The sequence below is a fragment of the Chionomys nivalis genome, chromosome 9 (assembly GCF_950005125.1).
Source record: "Chionomys nivalis chromosome 9, mChiNiv1.1, whole genome shotgun sequence".
In the NCBI taxonomy this organism is placed as follows: Eukaryota; Metazoa; Chordata; class Mammalia; order Rodentia; family Cricetidae; genus Chionomys; species Chionomys nivalis.
The window spans coordinates 20,981,599-21,007,360 of NC_080094.1; the positions used below are offsets into that span (position 1 = coordinate 20,981,599).

At 47.9% G+C, this 25,762-nt stretch overlaps 2 protein-coding genes across 4 annotated transcripts in view; one reads left to right on the forward strand and one right to left on the reverse strand.

The window, feature by feature from the left end:
* Positions 1-14,683, forward strand: part of Samhd1 (SAM and HD domain containing deoxynucleoside triphosphate triphosphohydrolase 1) — a 41,325-nt gene extending 26,642 nt beyond the window's left edge. The window contains exons 12-16 of one of the 2 annotated variants that reach the window (XM_057781440.1): positions 1,647-1,786; positions 3,858-3,950; positions 7,438-7,542; positions 9,236-9,373; positions 9,639-10,570. In XM_057781440.1, the coding sequence (XP_057637423.1) occupies positions 1,647-1,786; positions 3,858-3,950; positions 7,438-7,542; positions 9,236-9,373; positions 9,639-9,746 (584 nt within the window). In that variant the 3' untranslated portion in view covers positions 9,747-10,570. Of the gene's footprint in view, positions 1-1,646; positions 1,787-3,857; positions 3,951-7,437; positions 7,543-9,235; positions 9,374-9,638; positions 10,571-11,963 lie in introns of those variants that run through there. The other variant, XM_057781441.1, reaches the window with a different exon arrangement.
* A 300-nt stretch (positions 14,684-14,983) lies between these two features.
* On the reverse strand, positions 14,984-24,183 carry Tldc2 (TBC/LysM-associated domain containing 2). 2 transcript variants are annotated; one of them, XM_057781867.1, is made up of 6 exons: positions 24,151-24,183; positions 22,862-23,026; positions 22,237-22,389; positions 19,831-19,926; positions 16,174-16,247; positions 14,984-15,119 (listed from the first exon to the last, which is right to left on the reverse strand). In XM_057781867.1, exons 1-6 carry the CDS (start codon positions 24,181-24,183, stop codon positions 14,984-14,986), a joined length of 657 nt encoding a protein of 218 aa, XP_057637850.1. The 2 variants fall into 2 exon arrangements, with proteins under 2 accessions (XP_057637850.1, XP_057637851.1); XM_057781868.1 differs by lacking the exon at positions 19,831-19,926.
* Positions 24,184-25,762: the final 1,579 nt, after the last annotated feature.

A 25,762-nucleotide genomic window follows, 5' to 3' on the forward strand; every position in this document is an offset into this window, starting at 1 on the left:
AACTTTAAACTTTAGGAATCTTGATATAACAATATCATAGAAAGGGAAGGAAGTCTGAAGCATGTTTTATTGTTTTATTATCTCAAATAATTTTTTTATCATTATTTGCCTTATCATCTTTAGACCTTTGTGATTTATATTTATATATCCCAGTAATTTGTACTTACATATCCTAATAATTTGTCCCAAAGCATTTTTTATATTTAAGCCTTTATAACTGAGTACCAGTGACTGAAAGATTGTTGGTTAGCATATAGTCTCAAACCCAGTAGGCTGTTAATTTAAGGCCTGATGGTGGAGAGGAGTGGGGGTGAGGCCTGGGTCCAGTCCACAGCACCACACCCCCCAAAAAATTTATAATAGAGAAATCTGAGGATCATTACATCTGATCAGATTGCACAGTAGTGGTCATGGCCGTAGGGCATCTACCATGGCTCCCTGATCTGTTCTAAAGGCCAGCATCCTGGAAGATGGGAGGGGTTATTCTAGGTTAGATTTTTTTTTTTTTTTTTTTTTTTTGAAACAGGGTTTTTCTGTGTAGCTTTTGGAGCCTGACCTGGAACTGCAGACCAGGCTGGCCTCAAATTCTAAATTCTAAATAATTCTAAGAAAAGAAAACAAACTATCTTTTTTCATTTTACATACCAATCCCAGTTCCTACTCCCTCACCTCCTCCCATTCCCTTCATCAAAAGAATCTTATACACACAGCCAGATGCAGTGGCTACACTCAGAAGGATGAAGCCGGGGATTGCCACAATGTTGAAACCAACCTGAGATATATAGTAAGCTCAAACTACCCTAAGAGTAAAATCTTCTCTCAAAAAAAGAAAAACAGAAGCAGGAAAATTGTATACAAATAGAGTTTTTTTATGAAAAGATGGTAATAATGAATTCGGTTGAAGGCTATTTTAATTAGAAAGTTTTTTAAGAAAATTGAAAAAAAAGACAAAAGAAGAAAGTTTTTTTCCCCCTTCTGTTAGCGTCATAGAATAAAATATTTTTTATTTTTATTTATTTATTTTGATTTTTGAGACAGGGTTTCTCCGTAGCTTTTTGGTTCCTGTCCTGGAACTAGCTCTTGTAGACCAGGCTGGCCTCGAACTCACAGGGATCCGCCTGCCTCTGCCTCCCGAGTGCTGGGATTAAAGGCATGCGCCACCACCGCCCGGCGAATAAAATATTTTAAAACGTTATAAAAACAACACCTTTGAGTAAGTCAGCTTACAAACTTCCATGCACTTGTCACTTAGCTTTAACTGTTATCAACACGTAGCAATTCTTTCCCTCTACCTCCTTCTGGTGAACATTGAGCTGTTTTAAGTAGATCATAGACGTAATTTTGTTTATAAGTGTTTAATGCTGTCTAGAGCTAACTAGCAAAATCTTGTCTCATTTACAAAAATAAAAGCCCAACAGTAATGAGTAAGTCTCTGTGTACTGCATGCCCCAGCTCAGGCCGTCGGTTGTGGTGCACTCTCAGTTCATCTCACGGGAGGATCTTCCACTTCTGTGCTCGCCTCTTCCCCTCTGTCATCGTTTCTACACACACAGTCACAACACTCTGCCTTATTAAGACCATTTCAGGACCACAATGGTTAAATCTACTGTCATTTTAATGTGAATGAAATTTCATCACATTGACAGATAACATTTTTCTGGAGATTTTAAACTCTACTGATCCACGGTTGTCTGAGGCACGAAGTATTTTAAGGAACATCGAGCGCCGTGATCTATACAAGTATTTGGGTGAGACCCAGCCAAACGGTCAGCACAAGATTAGAAAGGTAAGTTGTGTCATTAGCTACCCTGCTGTTCATGGAGGGTTATCCCAGTCTCCGTCCTCAAGAAGAAGCCGTTAATCTTCCCAGTAGCCATGCTTCCCGTGTGTTCTCATTTCATCTTCACACCATTCTTAGGCCTGCTTACCAGACGGAAAAACTGAGGCTGGGTGATAGTAAAAGCATTGCTCGTGAAAGCAGTCAGGTTAAGGTTCAAAGGCAGGTCTAAGCGACTATGACAAAAATCTGCTCTCACGTTCAGTCAGGACCTCAAGTTTGAATGTAAGGGGAAATCCCTCAAAATAAGACCTGTGTGAGCTTCACTCCTGCTCTGAGAACCCGTTTTATCTATAGTTGACCCTTAAACAATGATGGTTAGGGCTGCTTGACATAGTGCAGTCAAAAACTGACCTTGAACTTCTCTGACTTACGCTTGGAGTATAAAACATGCCTTTCCTTGAACGAGGAAGGAGTGCAAAGATCTTGCTGACCTTAAGAGCAGCACAGGAAAACTGACCCTGCAGGCAGCAGTGGGTAGGTGGGGGTCTACTCACCCGCTCTGCCTACCAAATGGGACCTGTGCTGGCCTACCCTCCATGCACCTTGAGGGACCCTCGCTGCCTTCCCCCTACTGTGAGCATTTGAATTGTAGCTAAGCCAGTGGAAGAGTGCAGACTTCTCTAGGCAGACAGGTACCTCAAAGAACTAAAAGAGTTATAAAAATATACAAAACTATGTTTTTTATTGTGGCATATTTCATATTTTTAAGAAAGCAATTAGTATTAATTATCTGACATTGGGTAAGAACAGGAAGATCATGGGTAATGTATAAATTATGATTCTATGTAAAATATCAGGAGGAGGGACCCCTGTTTCTCCACACTGACTCCTGTGCCCAGGAGCTCCTGGGAGAAGGGTCAGTAAGCCTCCTCAAGAGCACCCACACTCCACTCTTAGTCTCCCAGCTCTCCACCAGATGAGGGAGAGGCTGCCGGTAGAGGAGGTGCTGGTGGCCTCCTGCTTTGGAGCAGCAGGCTGGTCAGTATTCTCTCAAAATTTGAAACCGGAGTTCAGCACCTGCTCCCCTCCCAGAGAATGGGAAAGTTAAGGAACTGAAGTGGTGGCAGCTTGAAGGCTGTGCGGCAGAGCTGGTGGAGAGCAGAACTGACAGTCTGTGGCTGTGTCTCCACCTCCAGAGGCTCCTGATCTGCCTCGGGCTGACAGCACAGAGCACACGTCTACCCCTGCAGACGGAGGCCCCTTCCACAGTTGCCTTACGACTGATCCACTGCTTTTGTTTTCCAACCTGATGATCTTATTATAGAGAATGAGAAGTCTGGGCCAACATCAATAAAGGAAACCAAAAATAAGTAGCTGAGAAAATCCAATGAACATGAATAGGAGAACTTCTTGTTCCTCGATATCACGGGTTTTTGTTAATGTTTTAGAAGTAATTTTCTCTTGCTTGATTTTTCTTTTATAAAATCCCATAGAACAGTGTTTATGATACAACCATTTAATATATGTACAAATTATAAAGAATATGTATAAATATTTTACATAAATGTAAGAGCATGTAGAAACCAATATATTAACAAATTATTTAAAAAACTGTAAAAGAAAAATTGACCTTTAACTTTTGGCTCTCCAGAAATGTAAGTACAAATAGTCTGCCATTGCCCAGGAGCCTCACCAGCGTCAGAGCAATTAGCTCCATGGATTTTGTGTGTTATTTGTATTATATGTGGCCAAAAATACGGAAGGACTGGGAAAGATGAGCTTGCGTCTGTATGCAGCTTACTGGTGAGATGTGAGATAATGTCACAGGGCCTCTGGCAACACCAGACACTGCAAAAGCAGCAGGAGGTAGCTCTGCATGGAGGATGCCACATTCTTTCCAAAATGTGGTCGTTTGTGTTTGTTTTTAATGAAAACTGCCCAGTTTGTTTCCAGGCTCGCATGCATGGAGCTTTCTTGATGGGGTATCTCTGTTTTGATTGGTGTCGAAGGAACATGACCCTGGCACAAGTACGTAAGGACAAACTGGGTCCTAACTGGGAAGTCTCATCTCTTCTAGGAAGAGTACGAACAGCTTCCCCAAGATATTGTTAACACCAAACCTGATGTGCACCTGGAAGCCCAACTAAAGGCCGAAGATTTCATAGTGGATGTAAGTTGGTGAGCCCAAGAGAAGATTAACTGAAAAATTGTGGTTTAAAAAAAAGCCAAGGCTGGGCGCACGCCTTTAATCCCAGCACTCGGGAGGCAGAGGCAGAGGCAGGCGGATCTCTGTGAGTTTGAGACCAGCCTGGTCTACAAGAGCTAGTTCCAGGACAGGCTCCAAAGCCACAGAGAAACCCTGTCACAAAAAAATAAATAAATAAATAAAACAAAACAAAAAACCTTGGAGGGTAGGAGGTGGTGATGTGCTTCTGAAATCTCAGCACTCGGGAAGTAGAGGCAGTAGAAACGTACTTTTGAGGCCTGGTCTGTCTACACCGTGAGCTCCAGGCTGGCCAAGGCTACATAGTGAGGACCTGTTTCAAAACAAACAGAACAGCAAAGAGGCTGAAGAGATGGCTCAGCATTTAAGAACTTTCTGCTCTTCCAGAGGACCAGGAAGGTCAGTTGCCAGCACCCATATCAGGTGACTCAAAACCACCTGTAACTCCAGCTCCAGGATCCAATGTCCTCCTGCGATTCCTTTCTGTGCACACACACGCACACGCACACACAGACACACATTCATGCACTTAATTTTAAAAATATATATGCAAAAAAACCAAAAAAACCCAAACTTGGAGACACAGAAAACTAGGATGAGAATCAGCTGTAGTCTTAGAAAATCAACATTATCAGCCACTTTTCAGATTTTCCTAGTGATGTTCTGCCAGTATATTGAGATTATGTGATAATAGCAGAGGTGTCTTGTTTTCTGTCCACAAAGCCCTTTTCTCTTCACCTCTCCATTTCATTGACCCTAACTCTGCTCATCGGGATCTCCTATTGGCTCCTCACTTTCTTATAGCTATAGCCTATCTTACCTGTGTTTCTCTTTTAGTCAAACTTAGATTTATAATCATTATTAATAAAATTCCACCATTTCTCTAGTTACTGTCAACCCCTTTACCCTTTGCATCTGTTTGGCAAGAGTCCAGATAACCTAGATGTGTTGATGCTAACCTCCTCCCTAACTATAGCTGGCTACACAAATCCTGTTAGAGACATCACTGCACTGTGAATTCCTGGTCACCAATTTTAGCTGGGTCCTCTGTAGTTTCGAGGAGGTTAGGTATAATTCTCCCACACTCAATAGCAAACCATCTTTACTCCACTCAGCCCTTCACCCCTACTTACCAATCTTAGGTGTTCACCCTGAGTGAATAGCCCAACATGGCCCCATGTTCAGATAATAAAAATAAAAGATACTTACAGGCCATTGCATAGGTACTCTCTCAAACTTCAGTTTTCTACCATCTTCCCTTATTTAGAGAGATATCTTTCTCCTAATTAAAGACTTAGCCAGACCAGGTGTGGTGATGCATGCCTTTAATCCCAGCACTTGGGAGGCAAAGGCAGACAGATCTCTGTGAGTTCAAGGCCAGCCTGTTCATATAGTGTGAGACCCTGTTTTTTCTTTTCTTTCTTTCTTTCTTTTTTTTTTTTTTTAAAGGAGGTTTGTCCAGGTGGTAGTGGGACACACCTTTAATTTCAAGTCTCAGGAGGCAGAGGCAGGTGGATTTCTGTGAGTTTGAGGCCACCCTGGTATACACAGTGAGTCCAGGACAGCCAGGACTGTTTCACAGAGAAAGCCTTTGGGGGAGGGGGACACCAAGAGAGACTCAGAAGGAGGAGGAGTAGTGTGTAGAATAATACTGTCCAGTGGAACCTTCTGCAATCACAAAAAGGTCTATATCTGTACTGCCATTTTATTTTATTTCATTTTATTTTATTATTTTTAGTTTTTCGAGATAGGGTTTTTCTGTGTAGCTTTGGAGCCTGTCCTGGAACTAGCTTTTGTAGATCAGGCTGGCCGTGAACTCACAGAGATCCACCTGCCTCTGCCTCCCGAGTGCTGGGATTAAAGGCGTGTGCCACCCCCGTCCGGCCCTGTGCTGCCATTTTAAATGTGATTCCTAAGACTAAGAAATGATTTTTTTATTCTATGTTAATTAATTTAAATTTTAAGTTATTGCTGGATGTGATGGTCAATACAGTATCGACCACATGCGAGAGAGATTGAGATAGTTAGGAGGGTCACCTGAATGGGATGGTACAGTGGTAATTTCCTAATAAATAAAAATTTAAAAATAAACCACCTGGCTGGTGACCACCACGCTTGGCACCGCAGCTCTGGAGCCCACTGTGTATATTCCTCTCTTCTGTAGATCTGTCCTTCCGCCCACAGACTTGCCCGCTAGCAGCAGTTAGATAGTCTCCCTATGAAGGAAGTCACCACACTATACTCATCTTGCTCCCTTTCCTCTCCTTCAGGGGCAAACTCCTAGAAAGACCTTCTGAGTTCTTACGTTTCTCTCCAGGTATAGGTTAAAGGTTAAATTCTCCCTTATCCAAAATCTGAAACCTGAACTTTAAAATGTTACACCATTTAGGTGACTGGAGAGATGGCTCAGAGGAATAGAGCACTGGCTGCTCTTCCAGAGGTCCTGAGTTCAATTCCCAGCAACCACATGGTGGCTCACAACCATCTGTAATAAGATCTGGTGTCCTCTTCTGTACTGCAGGATACATGAAGGAAGAAACCTATATACATAATAAATAAAAATCTTAAAAAAAAAAAGAGAAAAATAAAATGTTACACCATCTAGAGCCGGGAATTTGGCTTAGTGGTAGAGCACTTGCCTGTCATTCTCTAGGCCCTGAGTTCAATCTCCAGCACATGTACACGTGCACACAGCCTGAAAGCAAAATTCTCACCAAGATTGTCAGGGATTCCAGTGTGGCTAAAGCATCAGGCAGTGTCAGAGCAGTTTTTATTGCCTGGGAATCTTTTCTTTCTTCCCTGCTAAATTCCTATTCTCTTAGAAAGTTGCTGTTCCCAGTAAGTGTGCCACATACTTCCACTAGCCATGCTGGCGTGAGGACCTGAGTTTAAGCTGCCGAACTCACTTTTTAAGACACACACACACACACAGACACGGTGATACACACTTGTCAGGCCAGAGCTAGGGAGGCAAAGACAACTGGATCCCTAGGGCCCATTGGCCTGCATCCTAAGTGCCTTGGTGAGCTCCAAGCCTGTGAGACCCTGTCTCGGAGTAGGGGGTGGGGAGGGAAGTGCATGACACCTGAGGAATGACAGCCAACGTTGACCTCTGACCTCTTGTACATGCCCATACATAGACAAAAGTTGATTATCTACTGTCTGCCACTGTCTGTTGCATAATAGATATTGCCTTTATACCCTATACTTAAATACTCGTAGATACTTTCCCCTCCACCCAAGTTTCTAAACCCAAATCCCCAAAGGTGGTCATGTACCAGAGTTATTTTTATTCCAGATGTTACAACTTCCTAATATTCCTACTTCTGAACACCTGGAGGGCTCCGTTCATTTCTTGTGTTGTCCTTATAATCTTGAGTTCAGTTCTTGTGGTTGTTATGTGATTGCTTATTTATCTATTGTTTTAATTAAGGTTCTCAACATGGATTATGGGATGGAAGACAAGAATCCAATTGACCATGTTCTCTTCTATAGTAAAAATAACACAAGGCAAGCAGTCAAGATCTCTAAAGAGCAGGTAACTGGCTAAGTAGAGAATTCTACTCTAAGGTGTATATTTGGCAAGTATTAAAGCCAATTTATATTTTACTTGCCAGTCAGGTTGTAAAGTCAGTGTCTGCTATTAAAGAAATAAAAGAAGGCACAGCCCACTGCATCAACTAAGCAGGAAGCATATGAACTCACAGAGACTGAAGCAGCAGCCATGGGGCCTGAAGGGGTGTGCAGGAGGTCCTCTGCATGCCTATCATGGCTGTTAGCTTGAGTGGGTGTGCCTCTGACTCTCAGAGGGCTCCTCACTGGAGGAGTGGGTGTGCCTCTGACTCTCAGAGGGCTCCTCACTGGAGGAGTGGGTGTGCCTCTGACTCTCAGGGGGCTCCTCACTGGAGGAGTGGGTGTGCCTCTGACTCTCAGGGGGCTCCTCACTGGAGGAGTGGGTGTGCCTCTGACTCTCAGGGGGCTCCTCACTGGAGGAGTGAGTGCCTCTCTGACTCACTTGCTCTTGGGACCCTCTTCCTCCTGTTGGGTGGCCTTGTCCAGCTCTGGTGTGAGGGCTTTGCCTTTTTTATTGTGTTTTATTTTGTCCTGTTTAGCTGTTGTCTCTTTGAGGCCTGCTCTTTTCTGGTGGGAGATGGAGGGGATGTGGATCCAAGAGAAAGGGGAGGTTGGGGGAACTCGGAAGACTGGAGGGAGGGGAAACTGGTCAGGATGTATTGTATAAGAGAAAAATCTATTTCCAGTTCAAAAAAAAAAAAAAGAGAGAGAGAGAAGGCGGGGCTAGAGAGATGGTTCAGTGATTAAGAGCACTGTAGCTTTTGCAAAAGACACCAGTGTGATTCCTAGCATGTACATAGTGTGTGTGCATACAAACAGATAAAACATACACACATACGGAATGAAGTTAATAAATCTAATGTTTTTAAAGTAAAGCATAAGCCAGGTGTGCTGGTGCACACTTGGAGTCCCACATTTGGGAAGCATAGGAGATGCAGACGGATCAGGAGTTAAAGGCCAGCCTGGGGTACATGAGACTGTCTCAAAATAAAGCAAAATAACAATTTAAAATATATCTCACTGGGCACAGAGGCATACACCTTTAATCCCAGCACTCCAGAGGCAGAGGCAGAATCAGGTGAACCTTTATGAGTCTGAGGTATAGTGAGTGAGTTCCAGGCCACCCAGGGTAACTATAGTGAGATCCTTTCTCAAAAAAAGAAAGTAAGGAAATAGATATAAATAGATACATGGATATCTGGATGTAGTGGTACAGGCCTTTAGTCCCCAAAGCCTGAAACTACAGGATCACAGGCTCAAGACCTGCCAGTACTAGGAAGTGAGTTCAGAGATGGCCCCAGGCAACCTAATGAGAAGGCGGGGTAGAGACAGCTAGAGCTGGAGCTCTGTGCAGTGTTTGGTTTGAAGCCAGGCGGCTGAGGTGATACAAGCCCACTGTGCCTGTCTGCACATCTTAGATGGGAGTCTGTGCTCTCTGCACACTTATGTCCTGTCAGTCTTTTAGTAATTAGCGTAAAATTCTGAGGCACTTTGCAGTAAATAGTCATTTCCCTTCTGGATGATAATTGGGATAAAATAGAAAATCAATGCAGTGCTTTAACTCAACATTAAAAATGGTACCCTAGACCCTGGGAGGTAGCAGGTTTTGGAAGTGTGAACTCAAGCAAGATTTTTTTTTTTTTTTTTTTGTAAAAAAGGTGTCGCAGCTTCTGCCACAGAAATTCGCAGAGCAGCTCATCCGAGTGTACTGTAAGAAGAAAGACAGAAAGAGCCTATATGCTGCTCGGCAGCATTTCATTCAGTGGTGTGCAGACAAAGACTTCACCAAACCGCAGGTGAGTGACTCTATTCATGCCCTTGAACATTAAAAAAGAAAGGAATCTAGGAGCTGGGGTGAGACAGGTCCTATGTAGTTCAGGTTGGTCTCAGATTTGCTCTATGGCTGAGAATGACCTTGAATTCCTGGTCCCCCTCCTTCACCTCCCAAGCTTGGGAAGTACAGATATACAGCTGCATAGGGACCTGGCATATTTTTTGATTTTTAAGGAAAATCCAAAAGTGATCCTTTTAATCACTGAGAGGTTCTCATTTAAATTGTAGCAATATGGGGCTGGAGAGATGGCTCAGCAGTTAAGAGCACTGGCTACTCTTCCAGAAGACCTGGGCTCAATTCCCAGCACGCACACGGCGGCTGACAACCAGCTATAACTCCAGTTCCAGAAGATCTGATGCCCTCTTCTGGTCTCCATGGGTACCAGATATGCAAGTGGTGCATAGATATGCATGCATACACATAAAATAAAAAATGTGGGGGGGAAAAAGGGTGGAGAAGTGATTGAAGAAGGCACCAATGACCAGTGTTACCCTCTGGCTTCCACGTGTGCCTCATAGTCAAGATCACCTGAAAACACAATACACATGCATACACAGACCTATACAGTACACACACATACACACACCATGCATGTGGATACGTGATACATATACACGATACACACATATTACAGATAACACACATACACATGTACCACACACATATACGCATACCACACACACACTTTTTTTTTTTTAAGGAAACGGGAAATAAAAACACCAGTGTGTGTGTTAAGTACCTTAAACCTAGGTATATTAACTTGCCAGATGAGTTGGCTTGGTTTGTTTCTTGTCAGGCCCTGTGTTCAGTTCCAGGATGAAGCAGCCCTTAAGACAGACATAGTTCCTTAGTACTCTGGGTCTCTAGGTGTGGACCACAAACACAAAAGTAAACAGCAGTTGTGTAGCATATTAGTGTCTGGTTAGATGAGAAAAGCCTGCCTCAGGAAAGCTTGCAGGCCAGCCCCAGAGGAGGAGAAAACTCAGCGGCTCATTCAGTGCTGGCAGCAGAGGCTGGTATTAGGGAGGCATTGAAACAGAAGCAACGTGGGGATAGCTGAAAGGTCACAGAGAACGCGAGGTCTTTCAGGAGCATTGTTGAGCGTGAGGTATTTTCTGCCATCCCGTGTGCAAGGGGCAGCCTGGAGCCATTGAATGAATTTTTTTTTTGGCCGGGCGGTGGTGGCGCACACCTTTAATCCCAGCACTCCGGAGGCAGAGGCAGGCGGATCTCTGTGAGTTCGAGACCAGCCTGGTCTACAAGAGCTAGTTCCAGGACAGGCTCCAAAACCGCAAAGAAACCCTGTCTCGAAAAACCAAAATAAATAAACCTGAGAGTGTTTTAAAAAAAAAAAAAAAAAAATTTTTGTTTTTTTGTTTTTCAAGACAGGGTTTCTCTGTAGCTTTGGTGCCTGTCCTGAAACTAGCTCTTGTAGACCAGGCTGGCCTCGAACTCACAGAGATCTACCTGCCTCCTGAGTGCTGGGATTAAAGGTGTGTGTCACCACCTTCCAGCAAGTGAAATCTTTTAAATGTGCATTTTTAATATTTGCTAGAGTTGGAAGCAGAAGGAAGTGTGATGGAAATAGGGATTTTACAAATACTGCTGCTTTTGAGATGAGCTGTAGCGCTCACAAAAGCTCTGTCTAGCCAGATCCAGTATGTTCAGCGGAAGACATTTAGCATTGGGAGATTTCCAAAGGTTTGGTAGAGCTAAGTGAACAAATGACAGACAGCGAGACAATGCCCAGATGATGTCACTGCCTTCTCGGAGAGGTCAGGAGCCGTGGCCCCTTCCAGGAGCTGGAACCATAGAATGATCACGGCCCCCGAAAACCACGCCAGAGGTAATACCCAGGCTTCTCTGCCCTCCTCATCTCAGTCTGTCACCTGAGAAACCACTGGGCACAAGGGTTAGCCAAGGCCTCTGAGAAGAGTAGCTGCCACATCTGAGTGGAGCACGAAGAGGTGATAAGTACCTGAGAGTAAACGGGCAAAGAGCCGTGTTCCAGGAGGCAGGAGAGTTAGAGCCTAGTGACCTCCTGTTGGGTCATTGTGTTAATCTGAGGCAGCCTCCCCCTTGGTGGAAGGGTGGTGCATTTGACTGGAGCCTATGTTGATAGGGCCAAAGTTAAGAGGTTTATTTAAAGAGAAAGATTCAAGTTCAGCAAGTCGTCATGGTTCCAGTGTCATTTGTCCCCATCCTCCCTGTCTCCTGTTTGTTCTCCCCTGTTTGCAGACCTGGGTCATTTGTTTTATTGGAGAGTGGGGAAAAGAGAAGCAAGAATCCAGTGTAGCTTCTGTGTCTCCAAGAGTCCCATGAAGGTGTACAAACTGCCAATTCTGGGCAGCAGTGTGCCGCGTCTCAGCCGTTCTCCCATGAAGACCTTTATTTGCTTAGGGCTGTGGTGTTCTCACAGAGTACATACAACTTTGGATTTCTCTAGCAATCTATGTGCAGGGCAAGGTTATGTGTGCCTGAGGTGCACCCCAAAATACAGTGATGGGAACTGGCTTTTCTCTGTGCCCTGATTTCCCCTCTCTCTTTAATAGGATGGTGACATCATGGCCCCACTTATAACCCCTCTGAAATGGCAGAATGATGATCCAGGTTGCCACCGAGAAGCATCCAAAGCCAAAACACAACTAAAATTTTAAGTGAATGCCTGCAATCAGTTCTTTACGCAAGCCTCTTCCTCTCTCCACAATTAAGTTAGGAAATATAATCAGAATCTACTAGTGATTTTAATTTAGTGTTTTGAGTGTACGCACATGCTGAAGGGTAAGTCATTTTATTCAAAACGAAAACTGGTAATATTAGCATGAGTTTGCTGTGCTTACTGTGGAGGTTTGAATGAGAACGGCCTCCACAGTTTCATATAATTGAGTGCTTAGTCACCAGGGAGTAGAACAGTTTGAAAGGATTAGAAGGATCAAGAGGGGTGGCCTTGTGGGAGGAGGTGTGTCACTGGGGGTGGCCTTTGAGGTCCAATCTCTGCCTGTGGGTCAGGATGTAGCTCTCAGCTGCTGCCATGCTCCCCACCATGATGATAGTGGACTAAGTGTCTAAAACTGTAAGCAAGCCCCCACTAGCTGCTTCTTTTATAAGAGTCGCCTTGGTCATGGCGTCTATTGACAGCAATAGAACAGTGACTAAGGCATCTACTATGAAAAGCATTAGCTTGTGTGTTTTTAGCATTATTGAAGCCTTTCTCCTTTAGCTACCTGTTTTCTCAGGATAACTCTTCCATCTATTCTGAACTCTTAGGACAAATGATTGCCTTTTGTTTTTAATTTATAAATTGAGACAAGGGTACAAATTGGAATTCAAAGTTGAAATAAACAAAATCTTAGACCCCCTGAGAGGCGCCCCTAACCCTGCTCCTCCCAGGAGAGAAAGCCACCGTCCCCTTCCATCCCTGCTAAGTGCTAGGCTGGGGGAGCATCGGACAGCTCTTTGTTGAGAGGAGCTGAGGCATGCCAGGCAAGTCCTCTACCACTGACCCACCGCTCCGCCCCATCTCCTAATCTAACCCCTTGCCTGCTATAGGAGGTACTAGGGTTGGAGGGTACCTCACACCAGATTGATCCCTGAGTCTGATGTGGCTCTAGACAAGATCAACTCCTTTGTACTTGAAACCACTCCAGCCCCAAAGAACTCACCACAGCCTGCCGGGGACAAACCTTCTTCCACCTCTTCTGAGTTGGACTGCTCAGCTGTTCAGAGAACACCACAGACACCGTCCTGACTGCTCTCACTTGGAATTTCACCACCACTGCTTCATTGTGTTTACGGGTTTCAGAATATTCCGGACTGTGTTTGTGAGCCTAGTGGTCTGGATGGCTCGGGTTCCCCCATGTAGCTAGCTGTTCCTAGCAGTGCAGAGCCATCGAGGTCGCGCAGACACCCATGCTGCTCCCCTCACCTGTGCTGTGCACAGCTTCACCAAGAACCAAGTCTAGTTTGAACGGAAGGGGGTGGTAACCAGAAGTGCTGGAGATGTGGGCAGTAGGGACCGAGGCAGGAGCTGCAGATGACATCTGAGTCATGATACTCCCCTAAGTGAGGAGGCAGCCCTGGCAGTGGGCAACTTGAATACACCGACAGGTTGCTGTGCCACCTCTCCCCTCTGGGTAGCCGGGTTCTATTTTGTTCACTCATAGATGAAAGAGTATTTGGTGTGTCTGCCTCTGAGCTCATAAACGCACAAGGGAGGTGCTAGCTCGCCCCCGCTAGCCACATGCCTCTCTGACATTCAGGGAGATGGACGGAGGTTCTGCCTCCGTGTGCCCAGACTCGATGTCAAGAATGGTATATTTTTCTGCTACTGTTGCTTTATGTTTGCCAGTCTTATTTTTAAATCCTTGTGGTTTATTCTGGCATTTTGTACCTAATTTTGTACTGTGATATCTGGGAAACAACGTGCCCCTTTTATGCACAAGACAACTATATTTTATGCCTTTGAAGCTGTTTTCATTGTTGAGTACCTGTTTTCAAGACTGCATAAAAATAGAGATTTTTAACGGCTTGGCCTCTAAGTTACTGAACTGTCCGCTTGCTGTAAATAGGACCACAGGTTGAGTGATGGTGACTTCAGCTGGGTGAGGGAAACCGCTGCGGTGAAGCTGTCGTGAGTGTGTTTCTATCTTGAAACTGGAGGCATGCTCCTTAACTGCCATCTCCTTATACCCGTGTGCCCAATCTGGCGTCCTGCGCAAAGACACTTCATGGTATCATACCACTGTGTTGGGTCTGCACACGGTGGTATTGACAAGGGCCCAAGTAATTGGTTTTCCTCACAAAATAAGAGCAAGATATAGTTTGCTCCCTTCCAGCAGGAGGTTTCCTGAATGGGACCATAGTTCACAAGGCTCTTGTGCCTGAAAATGACCTCTATCCTCCCTCGGGCCCCTGGGGTCTGCAAAGGTTCAGCTTCTTTTCCCAGATAGACATATTGTTCATTTGTAGCTTTTATCTCTCTCCCATGAAATCAAGTAACAGATGTGTGGGCACCTGACCCATTGGTGGCATCCAACCCCACCCATTGGCTTCTAGAAGAGACAGCAAGGCAAGGAGTAAAATGATGAATGCTTCTATGCTTTATTAGTTTCCAGTAGCTGAGCCCAGGTTTCTGAGGCTTGAGAGCATTCTTCAAGTAAAAGTAATCTCTAAAACATACAAAATAGAAATTTGTGTACGTGCGTGTGTGTACACACCTGACTTGTTTGGAAGGATATAGAAATGTGATGGTGTAGGGTTTTGTTGTTGTTTTGTAAGGGTTTTTTGTTTGTTTTTTGGTCTTCTGAGTTCTCTAAGAATTGTCAAATCCTATAAAGACAGATGTCGTGCGTCTTCAGCAAGAGTGTCTTTCACACCTTCACATCAGCTCTGATGGAGAACAGTGGCTGCTTCTGTTCCTGCCCTGGGTTTTCAGGCCATAAGGAGGCTGGCTGAGAGCCACAGTCCACATGAGGGTTCTTCGCCATCCTGAGTCAGGCAGAATGGCTGCCCTGTGTAGGAAGACCTGGGCAGCATCCAAAAGTGGCCTGAGCATCTCTGATCTGGGGAGGTGTCAGCTCAGAACCCAGGCCTCCAGCTCCTCGATGCAGAATTGCTCCTGCCGGGCCAGCACTTCATTGTTGAAGGTGGCACAGGGGTAACTTCCCCCACGGTACAAGTCTCCATCCAGCCACAGCCCAAACTGGCCACTAAAGAGAAGAGGAAATGGGCCGTAGAGATGGCTCAGTTGGTATATTGTCTGCTACATAAGCATGAAGCTGCCTCCAGCACTACCATAAAAGGCTAGGCAGGTCACACTCCATCTGCAGCCTCAGTACAGGGAGAACAAAAGCAGATGGACCCCAGAGGTGCTGGCCAGCCAGTCTAGCCGGTCAGTGAGAGATCTCCGAAGATATGGTGGAGGTGGACCATAAACACGCCTGATGTCTTCAGTCCTATGCACACACACACACACACACACACCAGAAAAGGAACTCTGGGCACAGGTGTAGCCTATGACTGCCATCGTCAGCCTTAGCCGCATTACCAGTGTGTGCCCATCCGAGCTGTTCTCATCCCTATACAAGTTTATCCAGGGTTGGGTCGCCTCCTGTTGTGCTCTTGCATCCAGAGCATTTTTTAAACAATCCATTGATTTAATAACTATAGATGTGGTACAGTCATCACCTCAACCCTGTTTTGGAGCATTCTAATCCTCAAGTTTGATAGAAAACCTAGGCTGGAAGCAGGAAGTAGATTAGGAATCAACAATGGCTGGTGTGCCCTGCTGCCTCTCCATGGAGCTGTGCGAACTGAGGGATGCTTTAATCCAGGTGCACCTTAGTGTGCTTCAGTGTGAAGGTCACAGCAAGATGAAGCTACCCTCTGTTTCTGTTCCTAACTCGCTCCCGCTCACGTCCACAGACATACAGGCTGTATTCTTAGCTAGATGCACGTCTTCTAACAAGCCATGTCCCGTGGGACTCAGAAATCTGGGGCTTTCCCGTCTCATGACTATAACTTCATCCATGTTGACATTCCCAGAGTCGGTTCAGGCTAAGATGGCACTAACCAGTTGGTCCACGCTCCTCACTTGACTTAGAGGAGGGTTAGTTGCATGTGGGCCACTGGGGATGGGCCTAGGGCCTGATGCTATAGGGCACTGAAGTCGGCCTGAAAGACTCAGCCTGCTTGCTCTACCCGCAGCACCCTAAGGAGAGGAAAACAGGCCACCCCAAGACGTAGAGTGACAGAGACACACACCTTCCACTGCCCATCATCAGTGAGTCCAGGTCTCCCTTCACGAAGAAAGAGTTACTTCCTGTCCACTTAAAGACCTGGGTGAGAAAGAAAGGCTGGGTCACTTTTGAGTGCTGTCTTTGCAGTCTGACTCCAAGCCACGTGGTGGCAGTGTTGTGCAGGAACCGGGAGCTTCTGGGCCCAGTGATTACCAGGAAGGACTGGGCTCCCGGCCTTAAGAGTTTAGTTTCCTTCTGCCCTCTGTCTTGAATCTTCTACATCCTAGCAGCTCCATCATGCTAGGGGAAAAAAAAAACCTTTGAGGCTTCCTGCTTTTAAAGATGGAAAGAGAAAAGGAAAGGCCAGGCCTGGAGTTGGGGTGGAACTGCCTCCCAGCCAACCTATCTCATAACCTGCCGGTCAGTAAGACTCACTTCTCTGTCCAACCCTCTGGGTCGCAGCCTCCTGTTGGTCTTGTCTCACACCATATACTACCCCCAGTCCTCTCCATAGTGACCTGAATGGCCCATCCCAAACCTAAATCACACTGTGAGTCTTCTACCTAAAGCTTTCTGATGCTCTCCACTGTGAAGGAAACAGAACCAGTTCTCCAGCCAGAGTGTGCACCCGCCCCCACCCCTTTTCTTTTCTCCATACCCTCTTCTCGTACGGACCACACCTGAACCACACTGACCTTTCTGTTCACCAGAGTGTGAAGGTGCTCCTGCCTTATGGCCTTCCTACTCTCAGACCCCTCTGCCACAGCTCCCCACAACCCCGTCCTCAAGGGTCAATTCTTGCTCTGCAGTCTGAATGTCATCACAAAGAGCTCCTGTTTGATTTTCCTTGGCATCTACCCCCTCTGAGACAGCTCCATTCCTGTAGGAGACTTACCCCTATCCACCCCTCTACAATGTAAACTCCCGGAGAACTGCCCAGTTGCCCTGCTAAACTCCTGAAATAAACGAGTGAATAGTCAAGAGCCAAATTAGGCAATAAAAAGGCTTCTAAAGGGCCCCAAAAGTATAGTATATTGCTTTCTGTAATTAGAAGCCTCAAAGGCTAGGAGCAACCCTAAAGCCCCCGAGGAATAGAAAGATAAAGGACCAAGCTGGGAAGGAAACAAGTGAACAAGTGACCAGAGAAGACAGGCTCCCAAAACTTTCTCTGCGCTCTCCAAGGACGCGTCCTAATTTAAAAGAGCAAGATAAGCATTGCTACAGAAGGAACTAAGACAAAGTTGGTTGTGTTGCTTGGACAGCAAAGCACTGGGAATTTGTGAAGGGCATCAGGCCAGGCACAGACAAGGATTAAGTTTTTCAATGTATGGGGTTCTTACAGGCTGGGGTGATGGTGATGCCTTGAAAATAATGGATGTCAGCACTTACACAGCAGGCACAGTTAGGCATTGGGTAGAACAGCGGACATAATGAACAAAACATCTGCCTCATACGACATTTCAGGAGGAGACAGACAGATAAGAGAAGTGGTGTGTTAGAAACACTAGCGAGAGAAGCACCGTGAAAGAGGGACGAAGAAGTTTTCGGGGAATGGTCATTTAAAGTCGTCAGTCCCTGTGATGGCCACAGTCGGGCGGTCCTGATGATTCGGTGGGAGGCTGTGCTGAGTAGAATAGCACATGCAGAGGCCCCGAGACAGGGTGGGCCTGTATGTTTGCCTTCCAGCTTAGGCCAGCGCTTCTGGGGAAAGTGGTAGGAAAAATAAATAACCAATATTAGAAAGATGTCGGGGACGAGCCAGCAGTACGTGGATGGCCTGAGAAGAGCCACAGAGGAAACAAGGGTAGTCATCAAAGACACCCGAATCCCCGGCTCTGATGACAGGAACCAGCAGGAGGTTCCAACAGGAGCTGTTGGCACAAGAAGAATCTAGAGCTTTGGGGTCCTAGTACGTGCCACAGGAAGGTAGTGAGGATCAGCCTGCAGTCTTGGTGACCCGGCATCGCTGACCCCTTTGCTTCTCTCCCAGGAAGGGGAGGTGGCTACAGTTGATGGAGGCTGAGCAAGAGGGCAAGTGCTTTTTGTCACTAGCAAGGCCATCCACACCCCTGTGACCATCTTGGTGTGAGACTGTGGCAGAGTGTGTTTGCAGGTGTCTGTGCACTGGAGGGGAGACCTCTGATAGCAAACAAAAACATCCAAAACTAGTTCTCCATCCGCCAAACAAAGTGTGAACGAACGCTCCGACCCTGTCCACCTCTGTGGTTCCTACATGTGCACCCACATCCTCTGTCTCCAGAGTGTCCTGCTGCAGTTCACACGCTGGGTCTGGGGTCCACACACAGACTGAGTTAGACGGGTTACTCGACCTCTCTGTGCCTCGGCTCCCTCGTCTGTAAGATGGGACAGTGATAACGGTGGACCCATGTGGGATTTCTTCCCCTGACAGTGTTTCTCCATGTAACCCTGACTGTCCTGGAACTCACTCTGTAGACCACGCTAGCCTTGAACTCACGGAGATCCATCTGCCTCTGCTTCCTGAGTTCTGGGATAAAGGTGTGCACCACCACCCAGTCAGCTATGGATTTTTTTTTTCTATGACTGAATGTGCCATTTTGTGAGGTGGTAAATGCAGACCCGTGAGTTACTCTCATGTCTACTTACGGTAAAGGCTGTGTGCTCTGCCTGTCGCACAACACTCGGCAGCTTCAGTCGGTCCGCAACCCAATGACAGAAAAGGTTTATATGGAAGAAGCTTAGGACACTGTCTCCCACCTCCAAAAGCCCCAGCTCTCCTGTGGCTTGTGCCCTCTGAGGTTCCAGACACCTGTGCCTGTCACTGATCCTATGGGACCCGAGCACTGAATCACTCCCCCCATTCTTTCCCAGTTCCCTAGTGAACTTCATGGTCCGTCCGTCCATCCATCTGTCTCCTCCGCCCTGCCCCTCCTCAGTTGCAGTCTCCAGCTTCCGTCTTCATGGTCACATCTGGCACTTGTCCCTAGCAAGGAGTGCAAGGAGCCCCTCCAGTTCATCTCAAATGGCCCTCTCCCTCTCCCCGCTCCTTCCTGTTGTCGTCCTACATATTGTTCAGCTGCTGTCACTGCTCCAAGAGTTTGACCTCATGGAGACCCCTCCTCCATGACTCCGCCTTTGCTCACCCTTCATTCCCTCTGGCTTCGCTGGCCTCCGGCCCACTCTAGACTCTGTGGTCCATTTGGTATTTTCACTCCGTCATACCCCTTTCTCATTGTTTCCTGTGAATGGGGCCTGCCAAGAGCTGGGTCTGAGAACACTGGCTGCTCTGGTACAAGCCTGGCCAAGGGAGAGCCTTACCCTTCTGAGAAAAGGACAGGCAGAGATGGCCTTTTCCTGCCACTACCAGACTGGCATGCTCTCTGGGGCTCCCCTCCCCACACACAGGGACTGTGTGACTCCTCTCTCCTCCAGCCTTCGTGTGCAGACCTCACAAGAAGCCTCTGGAAGCATCCTCCTCCTCCCACACCTCAGGTCCTACCTGCACTCAAACCCATCTTGTCCTTTCTAGCCTCCCTCGCTCAGCTCATGATTCCTGGAGATCTTGATGGGCAGCTGAGGACACTTCCATGCCCGCCGTTGCCCTGTGGAAGAGTGGACAGGAGGCAACCCCTGTGGGCCACTGGGATCCCCAGAGCTGTGACCTGTTGTAGCCTTCCTCCGTGACAGAAGGTGGGAACCTCACCTTTAGCTGTGGGGCGAAGGAGAAGAGAAATGTCTCGCCAGTACCGTAGAAGCCTTTGCTGAGTCGGATAGCTGAGGAGGAGAAGGCACCAAACACCTGAAAAGCAGAGAAAAGCACAAGAAAGGAACTGGGTGTCCACCAGCCACCGTCATGGGGCTTGGAACTGCACCCCCAGTCTCCAGGACTCCAGGGGGAGCTGAGTGGAAAACTGGGGATAGGGCATCTCCAAGGCCACCAGCCTGCCCTCTTTCCCACACTCCACAGGAAGAATCCTTGCTGGTGGCCTCCCCTGAGTTGTCCTGACTCTTTGTTACCCCCTCCCATGTCTGTCTGTCTGTCTGTCTTTCAGGGTCCTGCTGTGTAACCAAGTCTGACCTAGAACTTAACCCCATGAGAGCCTTCACAGCCATGTGCCATGTCCAGTTTACCCTTTAAAAAAGTATGTCCATGGCAGAGGCAGGCGGATCTCTGTGAGTTCGAGGCCAGCCTGGTCTACAGAGCTAGTTCCAGGACAGGCTCCGTAGCTACAGAGAAACCCTGTCTTGAAAAACAAACAAAAAAAAAAAAAAACAAAACAAAAAAAAGTATGTCCATGTTGTATGAATGTGACTATGTTCATGTGTGTGCATAGGTGTACACACACACACAGACACGTTCCCATGCATATGGAAGCCAATGGCCAATAAGGACTCTCCTCCTCTGCTGCCTTCCACAGACTTTCACCACTTCTGGAACTGACCATTGAGACTGGCAGTCTGGCAAGCGCCAGGCTCCTCTGCGTCTGTCCCCTAGTGCTGGGGCTACAAACATATCCTGCCACACCCGGCTTTCTACATGACGGCTGGGAATTGAACTCAGGTCCTCACGCTTGCATGGCAAATACTTTCCCAGTGCCGGTGCACAGGCTTTCCTATACCCCAACACCCCACACACAAACTGTTCCCTCTCACTTTCTGCACCAGCTTCAAATGTACAGAAGAGTGCGGGGCTGGGGCTGGGCTCTGTTGGTAGAGCGTCTGCCTGGCCTGTGCAAGGTACAAGGGGGAAACCCTGTACCACCAAAAAAACCACCTTTTAAAGTTCAAAACAAGTACAGATTCCTTCCGACTTTGAGCAAACAGGGAATTTTCTCTAGTTCACATACTGGCTTTAGTTTCTTAGACCCACTTGACTGTGATACCATGACCCTTCGATCCTAATGCACCAGCTCCCAAGAAAGGGGCTGACTCTCGTATAACCCCAGTGCCATTATCACACCCAAGAGAATGAACTATAATCCCAGTATTATCTATTTGTGTCGTTGTATCTTTATTTGTCCCCGATCTCAAGAATGTGCCTCACTTCTGGCTTTAAAGAGAAAACCACGTGTTTTATAGCTGTAGTTTTGCATCTTGCTTCTCGCCTGCCTGCTATGTGTCTGGTTGACATCCATGGGACAGCTCCTGGGGTTGGGGTGTGGACCATCACAGTGTTACATGGGGCGGTGGGTGCGGCTTTAGGCCTAGTGCTGGGAGGAACCTCTTATAATACATAGTGCTCTGCCACGGGAGAGGCTCTGTTGGAACAGAGTAAGTTTCTTGGCTCTCGAGCACAAAGTCTTCCCAGAGACTCCTGTCTAGGTGGGGACCCTTGAGACCTCTTCCAACTCTGGTATGTTCCTTCTGTAGAGGAGCATTTGTAACCAGCTCTCAGTCCCTCCCACTTTCTGCATGGAGAACCTGCCAGAAATTCTATTGTTGGAGTGGCCACGTGAACCGGGCAGAGCTATCAAAGTTCCTCTTTTGGCGTGAAGCCTTGGCCGTCCCCTCTGGCTTCCTCCAATCCGTTCTTCCCCATCAGCTGGGGATATTTTCGAAATATGTGTCCATCATTTAGATGTAGATCGTCTGCTTGACCTTTGCAAGATCCAGAGGTGGTGACATCTGCCTGTACTCAGCACTGAAGAGACTGAGGCAGAAGGATCTGGAGTTCAAGGTCAGCCTAGGCTACACATAGGGCTCTGAGCCAGTTTGTGTTTTAGTGAGACAGAATAAATCAAAGCAGCCGAGCCATGGTCTTGTGCTTGCAAACATAAGGATGCAGTTTTGCATGGCCTCAGTGGTTGGCTGTTCAATGCCCCCCACTAGCTCCCCCTCACCTCACACCCTCCCCACCCCACCCCCACACAGGAAATTAGACCATTAACTCTAAGCCTTCTGCATCATTTCTGACTTGATCTCACTCTTCCACATCACCTAACCTGGCACACAGAAGTGGCTTCAGATACACGAATGAGGAAATGAGAGCCTGAAGTGGATCAGGTCTGTGCCACCATCAGTGTTCCTGACCGGTGATAGAGTCTGTCACTCTGCCCTGGGCACTACCCACTGGTCTGCTTGGGAGCCCCCGTGCCCTGACCCAGCTCACCTGCCCATCCTGGTCTCTCAACACCAGCAGGACTGGTCCACTGTGACCCTCCATCTGGCGGTACAGCCTCCGCAGACTGAAGCCGTCCTTTGATGTGCAGAAGACCAGACTCCAAGGGCGGCCAGCGACTCTTGGGGGTAAGTGGAGACCGAGCTGGAGGCAGAGCTGGAACTGAGTGAAGGGTCTGCCTCCATCTTCCCTCCCTCCTCCCACCTCGCAGCCTTTTACTCTGTCCAGAGGCCCCGTAGCCATTAGCTAGCCTTTGTTCCCATTTCATAGATGAGAAAACTGAGGTTCAGAAAGATGGAGAGTAGATGGCAGAGCCAGGATTCCAACCCAGGGCAGATCTTGGGGAACTTGCCTTGGTCACTGGTACTCCGCCATGTGTCTGCTCCACCCCAGTCTGGCTTTAGTCCCTGGGACCCATGTCACCCCTGCTACGTTCCCCACCTCTGCCCAGGGAGAAGGGTGGCACTGGTAGTGACTAGAGAGGACAGGAAGTCCAGGGAGAAAGCATGATTGATTCAGGCTGACCCGGAGCTGGGGACATTGTAGTTGTGATTCTATCGCCCCTGGGTGTGGCTAGGATAGGGCTGAAGTCCTACTACATAGAACGTGCCCGAACCTGCCTAATCTCTGAGGCGCCCAGGACCCGGCTGGCTTCTGTCAGCTGAGGCTCCACAGGGTCCTGAGGAGCCGGGGCTGGGACTGCCTCCTCCTCTTTCTTTTCTTCCTCCTCTTCCTCCTCCTCGCCCTCCTCCCCAGACAGGGTGTCCTCCACCTGGGTGGGCTGTAAAGATATAAAGATTGAAGGACACAGGGGTACCAGCTGTCACCAGATCCTGGGCTCAAAAGCCAGGGCTGCCTTGGCACCTGCCCAGACCCCTGCCAGCCCAGCCCAGCAGAGTGGGGAAGCACCCACCACAAGCAAGACTCTGTCCCTGCTTCCTCCTGACTGGCTACTGCTAATGAAGGAAGGGGGTGGGCAAAGGCCCTCACAGTGCCACTCAGATGGGCACCACCATCTGTTGCCAGTTTGCTCTTGCACCAAACTAAGCCTGGAAGAGGGCAGAAGGGCAGATAGGAGTCTGGTCTGCTGCAGCTGTGTGTGTTTGGATGTGAAGTAGTGGCTGAAACAATCGATCACAAGAAGGGCAGACGCTGGCACCAAAGTCCAGAACTCTGTGCCCAGGCCTGTGTGATGAGCCTGCTGTGAGGTGTCTCTGAATTCTCCCTGTACTCTGAGAAGGTACCACTGACTTCTATATCATACGGGGAAGCTCTGGGGCTCACTTTCAGTCAGTGAAGAGATGTGTGCAGTCTCTTGGCTCCCCGCAGAGTGTGTGCTCGCCCACAGGAGTTGTATGTTGCTTGAAATAGAGGTACGTGTGTGGGCAGCTTGGCGTGCTGACTGTCAGTGCGCTTTGAGTGAGCTGGGGTTACACACACGTGTGGGTATCAGTGGGCACGGACGCTAGTGCTGTTGTTCTCCTTCCAGACTTTACCATGGCGTGTCTGAGTGTGTGTGCTCACACATGTGAGCAGGCCTGTACACAATAACATAATAGTCATCGTAAGAGGAGACACCCATCTGGGAGGGAATACCCAGTACGCCCCCTCCTTACCCCCTCCATTACTCAGGTTCACACCTGCAGAGATCCTCACTGTGGAATAGTCTCCCCAAAGGGACAACAACAGTGGTCTGTCCCCTTTGCGGGGGGTGTATCAGGACCTTAGGGTTACTCCAGGTCCTAAATCAGCCCTTGTTTTAAAGCCCCAGCCAGCTGGAAAGAACTTGAGAGAAGTAAACACACACACACACACACACACCCCTTCACCCTAGCCCGTGCCCCTCCCTGCTTGGAGATTCCACCCCCTTCCCAAGTGAACCCCCAGCCCGAGCTGAGCCCTTACCAGCTGAGTGTACCGCCATCTTCGGCTTTTCATTCTCCTGTCACGGCCCAGGACAGGGGCCGGTCCTTGGCCCTGAGGGAGGAAATGCTGCAAGGCAAAGCCAGGGATGAATAGGTGCCTGGGCACTCCCCGCTGGCTCCATGCCTACTCAGCTGCCCTTTGCTCCCGCTCACCTGTGAGCCCCAGACCAAATGGCCCCTGGGTGGGTCTGTGAGCCACTCGACATTCAAGGTCTCATGAGCATCAACCACATGGGAGTCGTACACAGTAAATTCCACTTGTGAATTCTGGCCACTTCAGTTTCTTCTCTAACGGTCTAGCCTAGACACACTGATTTTTTTCCTTGAATACCTATGGCCCAGACTAGGGATCCAGGACCCCAATTCCATGAGCAGCTGAAAATAAAATCATTTGCACCCCAAGCCTCAATTTCCCAGTACGTAATATTTAAAAATTATTAAGTGAGGAGCAGTGGTGCACACATTTAATGTCAGCACTTGGGAGGCAGAAGCAGATAGAGCTCTGTGATTTCAAGGCCAGCATGGTCTTCGTACAGAGTTTCAGGTCAGCCAGGGCTACACAATGAGACCCTGTCTTGAAAAAAAAATGTGTCTATGGGCCTGAACCAACCAAGGCACATGTCTGGAGGCCAGAGGGAAACTACCGGAAGTCTCTCCCACTTTCCACCTTTACGTGGGTTAAAGAATTGAACTCGGGCCATCAGGCTTGCATGGTAAGCATGCTCACCCACCGAGCCTCCTCACTGCCCCGCTATATAACATTTAACTCGCTGGACCAGAAACCTCAGAAGGCTTTCCAGGACCGACAGCCAGCAATTCATGTCCTCTCAAAGCCAAGGTGCTGCTGTGTGTGTAGCAAAAGCCTGAAGGGGCATGCCGGGACAAAAGAGCCAGCCTTTGAAGGACACGGTTTTCCCAAGGGTGTGGCTCAGCAGTAGGGGCTGTCTAGCCTGCACGAGGCCCTGAATCCAAGTTCTAGGATAAAGAGAAAGAAACGGAAAGGGAGGGAGGAAGGAAGGAAGGAGAGGGAGGAGAAAAGGAAATGAAGGAAGGGAAAGGAATGGAAGGGAGGGGGAGAAAAAGATCACAGATATAGCTCAGGGGTAGTGGTGAATCACAACCCCCCACATACCTCTACTCTCAACCCAACACAGGTCCCTCTCCTCCAGGGTAGCTTACTCCCAGTGTGCATAAGGACCTGGGAAAACGGGGAGAGGAAGAGAAGCGATTGGAGGGGGCAAGGGAGAGGAAGAGGGAGGGAGGGAGAGGAAGAGAGAGATTTACCCCTTATTCAGTTAAGCAACCTTGGGCAGGTTTTCCCACACGCTCCTCATCTGTAAGCACAAGCATCTATCTCGTGAGAATGAAGATAATGCCCGAGGATCAGGATGCCGAGCCTCCATCCTCCCTCTTCTGTGCTGAGTTCTGTGTGGGAACCCATAGCACCTGATGCTCCATGCATCTGGATAAATACCGGTATTTATAACCCTGCCTCTCGGAGAAATCCAGTGTCCACTCCCTGGCAAGAGGCCACTTGGCCTCCACTTGGGATCCTCAATCAAATAAGGTGAGGTGCAGTGGGGGAAGGGGAA

Coding starts and splice junctions, on each gene's coding strand:
- Tldc2 (XM_057781867.1), bottom strand. CDS start 24,183: ATGAAAAGCCGAAGATGGCGGTACACTCAGCTG. Junction 22,390..22,861: donor GCGCCTCAGAGATTAGGCAG/GTTCGGGCACGT, acceptor CTCTGCCTCCAG/CTCGGTCTCCACTTACCCCC. Junction 19,927..22,236: donor TGAGAGACCAGGATGGGCAG/GTGAGCTGGGTC, acceptor TCTGCTTTTCAG/GTGTTTGGTGCCTTCTCCTC.